The 15,294-nt window shown below is 40.1% G+C and overlaps 1 protein-coding gene across 8 annotated transcripts in view; it reads right to left on the bottom strand.

Annotated features, from left to right (window-relative positions):
- Positions 1-3,650: 3,650 nt before the first annotated feature.
- LOC119435967 (uncharacterized) overlaps positions 3,651-15,294 on the bottom strand; it is a 49,207-nt gene continuing 37,563 nt past the window's right edge. For 6 of the 8 annotated variants that reach the window (XM_049673065.1, XM_049673071.1, XM_049673076.1 and 3 more), the window contains 3 exons: positions 12,522-12,649; positions 8,773-8,845; positions 3,651-7,476 (listed from right to left, as the gene is read on the bottom strand). In XM_049673065.1, the coding sequence (XP_049529022.1) occupies positions 12,565-12,649 (85 nt within the window). In that variant the 3' untranslated portion in view covers positions 3,651-7,476; positions 8,773-8,845; positions 12,522-12,564. The remainder of the gene's footprint in view (positions 7,477-8,772; positions 8,846-12,521; positions 12,650-15,294) is intronic. The other 2 variants (XM_049673059.1, XM_037702680.2) reach the window with 2 other exon arrangements.

Here is a 15,294-nt window from a genome sequence, read left to right as displayed (position 1 = left end):
ACAAGAGGGGGGACAAGAGGGGGATGTGGTTCAGCAATAATGAAGACGCCAGTCATGCACCGTATACACAGACAGTCAAGATCAGTAGGTGTGGGGATGAGAAATACAGTAAGACAAGGGACATTGAAAAGAGATTATTCTGACCTCATGTCCAAAGAAATCTCTCGTCATATCTTTGAGAGCACAAAAAGCAATGTGTACATCGCCGCCATGACTGTGCATGAGTGTCATTTGCATTGCACTTCACAAACAAAAATGAAACAGCATCCATCTTCCCTATTATGGTGAAGTTCATGCCACTGCTCGAGCAATGTGAAAGTGGGATGTGGTTAACAAGCATAAAAAAAAGAAAGAAAGAGATAATAATAATGAGGATCCAATGTGCATGTTGGAATCCATGTGAAGTGCACCTTTCATGAAGCTGTTGATTAAATGTCTTAAAACTAAATGGTATGCATAAAACTGTCTTTACCACCATCCTATGCAAAGTGCAATTTCGTACGGTGTTTATGTTTATGCACCGCGCAGGTCACAACATTAAATGGCATGCAATGTTTATGTTTGTGAATTACACTGTTATGCTATGCTGAAATCCATACAGTAGTTCACGCAAATACAGACTATAAGATGTTGATGCAGTGATGTCAAGAGGACGAAAGCAATGTTTAATATCTGTTGAGGGAAGAATGGCAAGGATAGCTCTACGCAGGGAGAAGTACAACATGAAATACAATGGCAAGGTTGACTATATATATATTGTTTGCTCATTTCATTCTAATGCTTGTGGCCACATGGAAACTGGTGCATGCGCATGTAGTTTTTGCAAACACGTGCTATACGATGCAATGTGTGCACCATTCATCTAAGAGAACTACTACTTGGCACAGGCACGAGAGAAGTAAGCCCCCATTTGTGGCCTAATGGTTAGAGCATAGGGTTTGTGCTTTGAGACCAAAGTTTGGTTCCACCATCCCACACGCAATTATTTTATTTTCTTTCAGGGAGCTATTTGAAAATACAGCATCAGCAGCAGCAACCACGGTCAGCTAAGTCTGGGAGGTTTTGCCGAGAAGGCTTCGCTTGAAAAAATAATATGCAAAATCGAATGGGTAATTTCCTGGTGCATGTATGCAAGTTTTCCTCAAGGGAATTAAAGAGAAGGAAAAACTCCAACCAAAATTTTACGAACTCGACGTTTTGGAACCAGTCAGGCTCTGAAATGTCGGGCTTTTTGAATAAATTTTGGTTGGAGTTTTTCCTTCTCTTTAATTCAGTTGTCTCCAACCAGGCAGATATTTGCCGAATGTTTACTTTTGATTACTCAAGGAACATTTGTTGCTGCGCTCTTGACCTTTCACAGACTATAAAATAACAGGAATTTACAAATCGCATAAGAATATTTTATTTGTACATTAAAAAAATAAACATTACTACAAAAATACAGCAAATGTAAATAATTAATTATACAGCTGGTGCCAAAACCAACCATTTCTTTCTTTCTTTTTTTTTTAATGCTGAGCAACTCCCTTGCATGCAGTAATAATATTGTGACAATGTGACACTTTATAGGCATATTCGGGTGGTCGTGTTAGAGCGCTGTAGCGGTACAAAGATCATGTAAAACAGTTACTAAGCGTTACCATTTGTATAAACGGGTTCATCTGATGATAACAAAGCAGGATCATCACTTCCATACCCGGTTTTTATCGTAATACAGTTTTAAAGTTGTTTTTCATCACTTTTCTGGCACGGCCAGAGCGCTCTCAAACGACCACTCGAATATGCCACAAGAGTCACAGATATATGGCCTCTTTATAGTATAGGGTAGGTTTCATGTTGAATGTTAAGTGCACTTTAAATGGAGAGTGAGTGATGTAGCATGTGCATTATGCAGAACATTACAGAGCTAGGCACATCGTCTACACTACTATCAGCATAAATTCAAACACGAACAATTCCAAAATTACTCCAATGAACTGCTCCATTTCAAGTTTTACCAGCATATGTAACAGTGGCTTAATTCAGGTGCCAAAATGTACACCATGCTCAGAAACCAGCTACAAAGCTATTGCATGTTGTTCTTCCTTGTAATTACACATAACAGGCATTCTGGTCAGGTATTTCTTTTTTGCATTTCAATATATGCTGCTGGTATACTTACTGCTCATAATGCAGTAATGACGCCTCAATGATGGGGTCTCGATTTCAAGCACTGGCAAATAAATGTCTGAAGGTAGTTTGCACTTTCTCACCTTGTGTGTGGAGTGCTCCTCCTCCATCTTATTCATACGGTGCACCCAACCAGTGATACTACTACTGTTCAAAGCATTTAGTATATTGAAAAGTACTTTAAAAGATGGACACATAGCAGGAACTGTTTTGTAGCCTGCAGAACTGGTGACACATGTAACTCTAAAGTAATGGCTAATAACAGTAACAAAGGTTTCATCATACCAAACACACCTCTCCTGTGGTATTAATATTCATTAACAGCAAGAAATCTGTTATGGAAGAATGCACTCAAGCACTCAGTGAAATTCAGTGCTTGAGTGCAAATATCTATTTATATAATTCATAAGAGTTGCATGTCATCCGGGGGGTTTATTCCATAAGAGTCCACCTAGTGAATTGTTCATTTCAGCTGCTGCTGCTGAATGGCTGGAGCAGTACAAGCAAGAAGAAGACAAGTTGAGAGTTAGCTGGGCGCGTCCGTCTCTTTTCGCTCATTCAGCTCCAGCCAATCATAAGCAGCCGAAATGGACAGTCCACTAGGTGGACTCTTACGGAATATCCTCCCCTTCCCCCCCAGCTTTGCTGCTATACATTATGGTTTGTACTTGAAAACGTATCAAACAAGGTTCCATGCCTTTCACGATGAAGTACAGAGTACTCTGCAACATTACTACAAAACGAGCATAAACTTCTACTAGCAACATTATATTGCATACCTATTCTCTGTTGCATGGTAATACAGATCAATACATGTGAAGATTCTACATAGACAAGGTAATTGCATCTGTTTATTGTTGCATTATTAACCTAGCTTTGTCTTCATCTTCTCTGATGGCATTCACTATTTGCTGGCAATGTCGATCATTAACTCTCCAGGCCAGCTGTCATTGCCCTTATATTGGTAATGTGAAAGCACATTTCCCATGGATATGTCAACTCCACCACTTGGTCTATGATAATACAAGGTCTTCAACAGTCCTTGGTGCTCAGATGTTTCGACCACAAAGTACAGAACAGTCAACAAAGCTTTGAAGTCAAGCCCTCTACTGCCTATCATCATCAAACTGGGATCAATCATTGGCATCTTTGTGTTGTGGCAAAGACCAAAGTCATTCTCATTGCAAGGATGGCTCATTGCCATCCTTTTATATCTGATGCTGCAGCTTGCTCTTGGGACTTTTCTTCAAAACAATCTTATCTATGAAGTCACTTCCTTTTTTTTCATGTCTCATCTTTCACTTATGCTTAAAGCACAAGTGGCCTCTCAAAGAACTTTGCTCAACCTGTATATTGATGTGCTTAAGCTTTTGCCTGGGAAGCTCCATAGTGAAGAAGCTAGACGACCCTTTCCTGCTAGTTGCAACACAGATAATCTTCACTAACAACAAATTATGGTCTGCTTTGCGTACAATCAACCTTGAGCACAATCTATAATTGCATTCATGTTGCAGGCTGCAGTAGAGCTCTGGACATGGCAAGGACTGTCCAATGCACAAGTATCATATACAAAAATATCTGTATGCTGAATAAGTAAAATGTCCATAAAAACAGTGTTCTCCAAATTTTGGACAGCACCAGTCCATAGCAATGCACAAAAATTTGGTGACTGAGGCATTATGTAGATACCATTTCAGTACCCTTCCAATCATATGGTTTTCATAACTGGGAACCTCCATACCTGGTGTCGCATATCTCCCGAATTTGCAACTTCTGCAACAGTTTAACGGCTGCAGAATGTATTGAAATTTCACATTGTATCAATACATTTAATTTTTAGGCCCTGAGACAAGAATTATTCTCTTAATTTGTTTTTATGTTTTGAAAGAAAGACAATCACTGACATCATTGCGAAAAATATTCAAACTTTATTTGCAATAAGCCCAATCAGGATTTAGACAAAAGTGCAGCATTTTTGCAGTCAGAGTTTAAAAAAGCAAATCAGATTTCTTCACATTATATTGTAAAAATATCACTGAAACCAGCAGTGACTTTATCATTTGCATGAACTTTGTAGTGAGTTTTGGATACGCAATACACGCAATACTTCAATGTGATCCTGAAAGCCAAGTGCACATTTGTGCCCTTTCTTTAAAAACAACGAACACTTAAAAATTACAGGCAATGTTCCTGGAGGAGTGAGTGGGATAATACATTTGGATACAGTGGCCAATACAGTGGATGTATACTTTTCACATGAGTAATACTAAGAAGCGCTGAGTTAGGCAGGAGGGAAAGACAGATTTGGTGGCACAGAAAATGTCATCGCCCGAGAACCGCCACTTTAGGTTGACTGGCATGTTGCAATAATATGGTATAACAGCTCTGGCCACTGCAATGTCACTTTTGACCCACAAAAGTTGTGCTGCAATCGGAACTCTAGAAATGGTCACAATAAATAGCGATATAAATAAATTTTTGTTGGGTGCAGAAGAAAGTGAGGTTTCAGACCATGATTACTGGATGGACAGCTACTAAGACTTTTTATGTTTTGCTATAAAAGCTTCCTGGGAAGTGCCATCATTGGTGGACTGTTGCGAGTATGTCTGATGACCTTCCCAGAAGCACTAGAATTCTAGCTCATACTTTCTACACACTAAAAAAGCATATTTTGTCACACATGCTGTACTCAGCAAAAAGGTTTATTAAAGAAAGATTAATTAAAAACTGGAAAAAAAGCATCAGTACTCCCTTTAATGCAGATGCAGTGTCTCGAGAATTGTACTTTGTTGACATAAGCTATTTGCTAAATAGCTAAATGCTATATGATCCTGATGCTCATGATCCTGATAGCTTTCAATCGGGTAATGCAGGCACAGAACCAAAATATAGATCACTGTTGATTGTGCGTTTTATTTATACTTTTAACTGTATCACTAGATGATCAGCACAAACAACAGAGAAAAATGGGACATATGTCCCATCGTCTGCACTGTTCCCGATGTCAAATGCAAACCACCTAGCCCAACGTTTTTAGTAAACTTGAAGCACGAAGTAAAAGACAAGGATGAAATGATGGTCTGTGCTCGTCCTTTCGTCCTTGTTTTTCCTATGCACTATAGTGACGGAGTACAAACAAGCCCGCTCTCAAGCATTGCTTAGTTCAACTTCACAGTTCAGCTTCAATGTAGAATTCTACAATACCTTACTTCTGAGGGTGCTCCACACAAGCGCACATGATATGACCAAATAAATAAAAAAATACTTTACAAAAGTGCAAAGTTGGGCTAGTTGGTTGAGCAACATTCTGAATGTACTGTCCAAGGGTGCGAATAACTTCTTTATACATTGTCACAACTGTTATTAACTTAGGCAGCAGCTATAATTAGATTCAGGATAATGTCCTGCTCCCTTAGAATAAAGAGAAGGTATTTTTAAAACCAAATATAGGCCCTGCAACCTGATGAACAATTATGGTTTAATTGCCAAATGTGGCAAGTTTTCACAGTGATGCTTGTAGGATCGCCAAAGCTCCAATGTGGTGGCTGCTAGTCGTCAGCAGAAAGACAAAAAATGTTACAGCTGGGAGCACAGGCATGCACAATATTTACAAATAATATGGACACATATACATATGAGGTGTTCCAGTTAACAAGGGCCAAGCTATTAAAAAAAATATGGGATATGAGAAATGAAGATCAGATCAAAAGTTCAGCAGTTGTCTTCTGCCAACTACAGTACCTTTTCTGTTATCCTTAATTAATCAAATAGCAAAAAAAAATTTACAAAATTATTCATTTGTGGTGTAATGGCATTCACTAGAAAAATTGTGCTTCGCATTCCAAAACATCACATTCAATAGTTACAAATCCGCTACATTTTTCTTAGTTACTTTTTGCCGCATTCACAAGTTATGGTGCAAAATAAAAAATTCCAGCAGGATTCATGTCACGATGAATGTCGATGTTATTGTGATTAGCATTGAAGCAATGTAGTGACACCGTATTGCCAATGCCGAAACATTTCATGAGTGAGGCGAGTATGGAGCTGGGCGCTTCCCACTGAACACGCTGAGCATCTAGCAATGCCGACGCGACACGCATGGATGAATTTATATATTCAGACAAGATTGTCTCAACATATATTACATAATTTTAAAGGATCTTTTGTCATGGAAGGGCAGCACATACCCAGTGGCATGTATCGAGTGACCCAAGTTGGCAAAAAAGAGGTTAGGTACAAACGGAAAAACCAAAAAAGTGGCTTATGTTCCCAAAGATTGCTAATCACATTAAAAAATGCCAAGCGAGCACATGCCCGTGTGCCTCACGTGCGTGACAGCCACACACTCAGAGGATGTTTCCAACCACTAACTTTACTAAATCGCTGGCTCAGCAACTGTGCAAATGTGACAAGGCATTCGTGTAACTGCTGGTTGCTGCTATGAGGAAATAGCCACTTGACACGGTAAGCTAGAGCAGTGCACGCCGGCCTAGGACAGCAATAAGAAGTTTAATTGCTCTTAGCAGCAGCCAATAGATACATTGATGCCTTGTTACTTTAACACGATCGCGAAGTCAGCAATTTAGCAGAGTTGGTTGTTTGAATCCGCCTTTGAGGACGTTGTCGTCACACCTGCCAGCAAGCAGGCACACACTCACTTCTATATTTTTTTCTCGTATTTTGCACCTCAATTTTAAAATGCAGAAAAAAGAAAAAAAAAAGTAAAATGTAGTGGGTCTAAACCTAGTGAATATGATGTCTTCAATGCACAGCACAATTTGGCATCCAAACTTATGCCATTGGACCTGTATTTTGTAACTGCACTATTTTCAGATAATTTCTTAATCAGGAATAATACAAAACCTTTGGTCACAGAAGATGAGAGTTACAGAATGCCATTGATACCATCCTAATATCTTGATTCCCCCCCCCCCCCCCTCCCATGGCTTGGCCCATTTTAGCTACAACACCCTGTATGCAGCCGTACATATGTTTATCACCACAAAACAACATAACAGCTAGGTGGTTAACCAAACTTCAGCACTGCCACATAATAGAACTGTTCTGCTTATGTACATAGACATCGAACATCAGGGCACAAAACGCTGCTATGTTTCACAGCTCCTCATTCTGACCAGCAGAAAAGGGGCATGGTGTCCTATTAGGTGATCACATGGACTATCGTCATTATTGTTGAGGTATCCCTCCTATAAACCAAACTGTCCACTGTGCACTGAGTAAGGAAGTGGCGTGGTCTGTAGGTGCATGGTTTCATTGGCATACCACCTTTCCGGAGAGGAATCTCTGCAATAAAGTAGTTAAAGCAGTTAAGCTTTGAATCAGTACAGCATTTCACAATATAAACAGGGTTAAACCTTAGGACAATTATTGTGAAGCTGCTATGTTTTGCTTCATTGGCAAGTCAAATGCAGACAAGCACACTCCATTTTCTGGATGGCTAAAGGCTTATCATAACAGTGTTACTAAATATTGTGAGAAATTAACTTTTCAGAAGAAACAAAGAAGAAAATGAAAATAACATTACCTACTTTTTTATCTATCTATTTATCTATCTATTATCTATCTATCTATCTATCTATCTATCTATCTATCTATCTATCTATATTGTTTAGGTAGGGGATCTCAAAGCTTTAATTATAAAATCTTTAAAATTTTTTGCAGTACTTTCTAAAAAGTGCTTTCGATCAGCCAACAAAAGTTTGCTGCACTCTACCTCTGTACTACAGTCAAGTTTCAATTATATATTTTTTTTTCTGGGCCAAACAAAGCTACATCTGGAGTGACATATATACGTCACTACTCGTTACCAGAGCAAAACTCTTAAGTTCACGACACACAAAACAAGCCACATGATCCTTATTGCTGTACCTCCCTCCAATTGCGAACTTAATTTCTAGTTCAGTATGTATTGCAGCAAATTTAAATAGGGCCAGTCCTTGGTGTCAACTATTTCAGTCTTTTCGTCCTATGTACCCATTTTCTGGCCAGTTTGCACAACTGTCCACATCACCCCCTATGGTGTAATGAGGCATTGCCTCAGAGCAACAGTGAAGCCGACCAAACATGACAGGAAGCCTACTGGTCAATCTGGACAACTTGATGTTCGCATCTCTCCACATATTTTATACAAGACAGCACATGATTGAAACACTGTGTCACAATGTAAGGTCCCATCCAGTATGATCGAGAGTTTAGGTGTGCATCCATTTTTTCGTCACAGGTTGAATAGCTAGACTCAATCACCCAACTGCAGGTTGTGCACTCTAGCCGCATAGTCATAACAATTCTTGGCTGTTGCACTCTGACACACCAGATCTGTCCAGGCAAAAAATGTTGCAACCAAGCATGTAAGTGCCTTATGATTAAGTCTGGAACCGATTTTAGAGATCAGAGTCACTGAACTCTTCAAATGCCTGCCGAAAACAAAGTCAGCAGGCAGCCACAGTTCGTGTCTGAAAAGTAACATGAGTATGCACAAAAGAGTAGTACAAAAGGGGGGGAAAAGTATCCACTCATTCTTTAATTTTTGATGGTGGTGTTGAAACATTCAATTAATCCATTGAACCAAGGGTGAAGTACCATCGCCGCATGTCTGCTGAACGCTGTTGTGTAGTCGGGGCTCCGAGCGGCCATGAAGGTTCCATGAATGGTGCTGTGCCAGGTACCAGGAGGAGAGGTCCAGAGTGATGATCCAATAGATGGAAAAAATAAAAAAAGTTTTATATACAAATGTATACATGGAATTTTATACGAAGGGCTCCATGATTCTTGGAGCCGTCTGCATGTTAACGTCTTTGCATGTCTGAGCGTTTACATCTCCGAGCGTCCACACAACACTCAAGTCCCACTTTTTATCAGTTCATTTCCCCCCTTTCTCTCGTTGAAGGAATTCAATGTCTTTCATCCTGGCCAATTGGACTGTCACACCATCTGCAACATCCCGCCCCTGGTGACACACCCCACCGCCGGTCTCCGCCTCTGGTGTTCAAGCTTCGACCCGCCCTCTATGCAATGCAATTTCATGAGAAGCTTGGGTCGGCGCTGTTCCCACGAAGTTGAAGTCGTCAGCGTAGGCACTTGGCAAGCCATTTGTCGGTGATACAATGCCGAAGACCCCTTCACAGTTTGGGGTCCTTCACAGAACCTGACTCGTTCATCAGCTCAGACGAACACGCGACGTACGTATAGCCACTTGTCAATCATCTTGATGTGATGCATGCTTCGTCGCCAGCTCTTTTGCGTTGAAAGACGATGTTGCGTGAATGGTCTTTCATAGCTGCACGCTCGCCGGTATGCATAGTTAGTCCAGAAACGTCGACAGGTTCAACAGCATTTCAAAGCTGCCGGTTTGCCGGTGAAGCCTCTTTAACCGCCAGGCACAACAATGCCCAGTATATTGCACATTTCCTGGGAGAGTTCAGACTGCTTCCAAGACTTGAGCAGCCATCGTTCCATGCATTTCCATGCTGGTATCCTGCTTCTGACACTATGTGTAATGGGCTTGACTAGGGTGGGTCAATGGCGCCAAACACCACTGATATATGTTTAAACATCAACCTCTTCATCTTTAGAATGACAGAAAACTGCCAAGTTGGTAAAGATTCATGGTTTGAAAAGTTTGGTGTAGAAAACAGACACAAGAGGAGCGAAAAGGAGAACACAAATGCAGGCTATCAACTGAAACATCACACCATAGCAGAAAAGAAGAAGTATACGAAAAAAAAAAAATCTGTGCATGGGAAGGCAGCGCCAACCCAGCAATTATGGACACGTGCGTGCATTCTCAACATGTATCAGTTCAGGCATGACAATTCTTTGTGAAGGAAAATCAAAGCTTGGTTTAAACATGAGCTACCACAATGAATAATGAGGCACGCTTCAACCTTAAGGCACACTTCTTCATTCCTGTGACTGAATAGGTCTACACTACATAAAAAAATGGGAATACATTTACATTCTCGAAAGTGCACTGAAAGTTTATAGATGGCGTATCACCAGTGAACGATTATTTGTGCTCATTTGATCTCTGATTGAGGCAACAACCTGTCTGCCTTAGATAAAAGTGACCACATCTACCAGTAGCTTTATAAACTACTCTGATACAGCCTTCTACAAACTTGTTAGAATGTCTTGCATTACAACTGTCAGGTCTTATTTTTCAATTCTGTCGCACTTTCTTTCTCTGCACGGCATTGCAGATCTTTCCTAACTTATTACCAGCAGTAAATACAACACTGACCCTCCATCAACTACCTACTTTCCTAAGTCTGCATGACATAGGGCGAACTAAGGGTACACCCATGACCCTATTCTTCTTACCCTCTGTGCTTTCTGCTACCTTGTACAAACTGAAAGTGTTTTCACCTTTTTCAAGCATTCAGAGAAAGTGGCTACAGCAACAATAGGGAAACCTGCTTCAGATAAACATGTGAATATTAAAGCTGATGTGTATCTTGTGAACACATGACATGCTGAGAGGGGACCTCAGGCACAACATAGCTATTCCATATTTTAGAATACAGAATGCTTGAAAAAGTTCAGCAAAGGTTTGGATAGTCTCGGACAGTAACATGAACACACATGATCATAGAAGAAAGTCAGAGTAATACCTAGAAAATAGACAGAGTTCTGTGTAGGCAATCCCTGAGTGAAAATGATCCCCCCACTTTTTTCACGAAATTTCTCAGTCACATATGCAATGACCTTGTCAAAATCATTAGTATCAGAAAAGCAAACCAAGTAAACGGTGGCATAACGAAAGATCTTGAAGATGCAGTCACCCAATGTCTTTCCACCCCACCAGCATAGACTTTAATTACATGGACAAGATTTCTAGATAAGCCTCCACAGACACACCACATTTGTCTAAAAATTAATTCATGAACTTGCTTATTAATACATTCCTTGACACATTTTAACAACCCGTCACGAAGCAGAGAGTATTACAAATATTCAATGTCCATACCGAAAGCTATGCATATGCCAGGATTCTGTTACTTCAGAAACTGAACTAGTGCCTCTGAGTTGGGCATGTGGAATTGGTAAACAAAATTTAGTGCAGATAGAAAATTCTGCAAATAAATAGCTACAACATAATTCCAGGTACCTCATTTTTGTAATTAATAGCATGCAAAGGAATCCCCTTCATTTGCAATTTTGCTACCACCCTGCCAAATAAAAGAAAAGCAGTTTCAAGTTGAAAGACTTGGCCTTTTTAACAGTGGATGCAATTTTATAAAGCCTAAAAAAGCATGGTTTTGTTTTCACAATCTGAAAAGTACTTCTGAATTGCCACAGCGCTTTTTCTAAAAACCAGCTCCCTGGCACAATGAATACTTCTACTTCCTTTTCCAATATTACAGGTCTGAACTCCCTCACATAATATTTCACAAAATGCCAGACATGTTCCAAACTATCTAGATGGGCACCGAAGATTCTGGCGCTGGCGATAAAGTCCAAAGCACATAGAAGATGTTCTTAATCTCTAGAGCTAGGTCTAGAGCTAGAGTCTGCCATGCTAGTGATCCTGTCTCGATTTCTTGCCCAGCTAGCATAGGTGTTCACAACAGAATTTTGTCTGTTACAAATATTTGAACAACAAAGCTTTTAAACAATATAAGAGTATATATGCCATCTTCTTTTGTACCTTAAATCTCTGTTACTGATTTTTTTTGTTTGTGCCTTGATTCCAGATTTTTTTTTTTTTTTTAATGAAGACCAACACCCAAAAGTGTTCATTAAAAAACAACAACACTGAATTGGAAAGAAATGGTCCTGCACATCATCTTAATCTGTAAATCCTTCAGTACACTATCGTGCCTGCTTTTTCCAAAAACTTGTGTGCTTTTACCTGTCCTTTCTTTTTCTCTTTAATTTACAAACTTTGTGATGAAACCAAAATTATTGCAGCCATCACAAACCCAAGACAATGACAATATACACACGCATGTACACACACACACATGCACGCACACACTAATTTACCCAAGTTAGCTAACTTCTGTTGTGAAAGCAACAGAAAGACAAGCAAAGAAACCAAATGACAAGCTGTAGACAATTTTCTATTTTTCTGCACATGCTGTAACTGTTCCCCAAGTCAGGCAGATTTAAACACAACTGTTAATATGTTTATCAAGTCTCTTGTACCTTCGATTCTTTCCACAGGAAGATCAATCTTTACACAGGAAGATCAATCAGAAAGATCAAAAATCTTTCCACAGGAAAGATTTTTGATCTCATGCACCTTTCAGCAGATTAAAGGCAAAAAATGGTGCTCCAGCACATGATGAATGCTCTTAAAAGTAATGCCTCTGTTTATAAAACCATACCTGCATAAAATTTCTGAAGCCCGCTTTTAGTTTCAACCAATTATCAAGAGGCGTCTTCATGCACTTTGGTCCAACTGTCAATTACTTCAGAATAAAGTCGCAAATGGTTGACACCTTCCAGCAGGGACCTAGGCAGAGAGGGAAATGGTTAAAATAGTTGAAAAAAAAGTTCAACACCACCCTTCTTCATGAATGGGTGTTATAACTGGTCCCATTTTGCCATTAAATTTTTGCTGCTTAAGACAGGAATGTTAAGAACAGTATTACTATCGACAACAATAAAACAGAAGCAAGATTATAGCACAGGATTTACTTGTAAAATGGAACAGCCAATATATTCAAAAATGAAAATGCATAATGTAATGTTTATGAGGCTAAAATTCAGATGCCCAAGTAAAATTAATAATTGGGCAAGTTGGTTGATGTTCATCGTTGTAAATGCAGCACTATTTAGCCCAATGACAGAAAGCACGCAAGATAGCTGCTGATTTGCAACTCACACTTACTGGAAAGCATGCAGCACTACATCACCTTACTATGGAGACTAGATGACTTAGCAAGGTGGCTGACTGGGCTAGTTGGCGATTTATCTCAGTAAGTCAACAGCACAAACGATGGACAAGGCTGTTCTGCCCTCTTTTAAGTCTTTTTCTGCCTTTTGTGGTGTTCACTTACTAAGCCTAGATGACAACAGTGCAAACAAAATTCACAATGAATTTCTTGGCGGACATAAGAACAACAACACATGGCTCGCAAGAAATCACAAGAAAATAAAACGAAAAGGAAAGACTATGTGTGGGTGTTCCAGAATGTGCATAAAGGAATGAGGATTAGTCACCTTTCCGGCCTACAGACACGGCTGAACGGCATTTCATATTGCATGCTCCTTTTTTACATCTGGGAGGCCAGTTTGAACTACCTGCTGTGAACAAATGAGTATGGCAATAGTATTACTCCATCCACTCACAGGCCTTGAGGCAATCCCCTCAATAAAAGATTTTCACTACTACTACTAGCCACTTTTCCACAGCACAATATGATAAAGCGGTGGTGCTTCTAGACAGCTTGTAATCCTGGTTCCTTTGTACACGTAGTGGGTCACCCGTGCATTGTCATTAGCCGTCTGTTTTCTTGGAATCACAAAATATATTCTTAATTTTGTCTGCTTTCCATTAAAAATGAGTTACAAGCCAGCACGTACCTGTCCCCTGTGCTTCTTCTCACCTATGTCCCACAGTCAAACCTCGTTATAACGAGGCTGCGCCCAGCACAAAAATACAACCGTTTTATCCCATATTTGTTATAAGCATCCTTGCCATCCAATGTCACACAGTCAAACCTCATTATAACGAAGCTGCACCCAGCACAAAAATACTGCCATTTTATCCCATATTTGTTATAAGCATCCATGCTGATATTAGGAAAAAATATTGCTATCAGGTTGACATGAAAGAAACACAAACCTATATGTGAGGCCTCTGATGGGCAACCAAAGGGTCTCCTGTTAATTTTGACAGCCTAGTGGCAGCTTACAGTGCCGATATGTGGCATGTGAACAAAGCTAATTTACAAATGTGGTTTGCACCTTCGTTAATATGCAATGGTGCCATAGGGGTGACCACACAGGATTGGAATATTAGCTTGCTTGCTGTGAGCCAGCCAAGCCAAGCCATTGGCTAAAATGTGCTAACACATACAGAATGTGCTGTTTCAAGTTGCACTTGCTGAGTATTTGACATTTTTGCTACCAGAATACAGACTTTTTAGCTGCCAAGTGAAGGAAGATTCTTTGCGATTGGCACCAGGCAGCAGCTGTATGCTGCCTCAGCACTACTGCGAACAGCACTGCTGGGGGCAGAAATGCCAAACCTGGAATGACGTGCTAGTAGATGATGCAGTTGCTCACACTGCTTTCCATACTCATGATCATTTAAGTGCTTCACAAACTGCAATTCGAACTGCAGGATTATGTCAAAGTAGATGTTTCTTTAAGACCAAGGACACATTTTCCGAGTGCATGGTAGCAAGAACAAAAATGTATTACGAATTTATGGGAGTTTTTTTCACACATAAAGCCTGATGCTTAGAGCGAAATGTTGCCGCTGTAAGTGAGTAAAGTCATCGCCACCTGCCCTGCATTCATGCCTGGTAATGCAATCTGCGTATTTGTGAAAAACAAAAGACATTCTTGCAGTAACACAATGTCAAGGCATGCACGGTGTGCATGCGCAGTTGCTGTCCTCGCCTCTCCTTCAAGAAAGCATGTGCAGCTTGTTAAATCACGACGTTTAATGTCCTGAAATTGCAGAGTGGGTTATGAGGGATGCCGTAGTGGAATACTCCGAATAAATTTAGACCAACTGGGGTTCATTAACATGGAGCCAATGCATGGTACGTGAGCGTTTTTGTATTTTGTCCCCTTAGAAATGCAGCCACCACCACTGGGGTCAAACTCGCAACCTCATGTTCAAGCAGCAACGCAAAGACATAGCCACTGGGTTACTGCGATGAGTCCTGTGCAACTTGTCAGCTACGATGTGTCATTGCTGCACATCTTTAGAGGGCGAGAGAATTTAAGCTCTTTTGTCAATATAGCCTTACGTTCAATAACTGTCAGCACAGCAGTTTTTCCTGCCTTTGAAAAAAGCGACATTTTTACTTCAAATCTGAGCTTAACTCCAATGGAACTGCCGTTTCGCAGCAGGAGAAGACAAACTGCTTTCTAGATTATTCTAATATAGTTAGCTAAGTGCACCCTATCTTCACCAATGGC

This window comes from Dermacentor silvarum, chromosome 1 (genome assembly GCF_013339745.2).
Source record: "Dermacentor silvarum isolate Dsil-2018 chromosome 1, BIME_Dsil_1.4, whole genome shotgun sequence".
Classification (NCBI taxonomy): domain Eukaryota; kingdom Metazoa; phylum Arthropoda; class Arachnida; order Ixodida; family Ixodidae; genus Dermacentor; species Dermacentor silvarum.
This window is presented reverse-complemented; position numbering and strand designations above follow the sequence as displayed.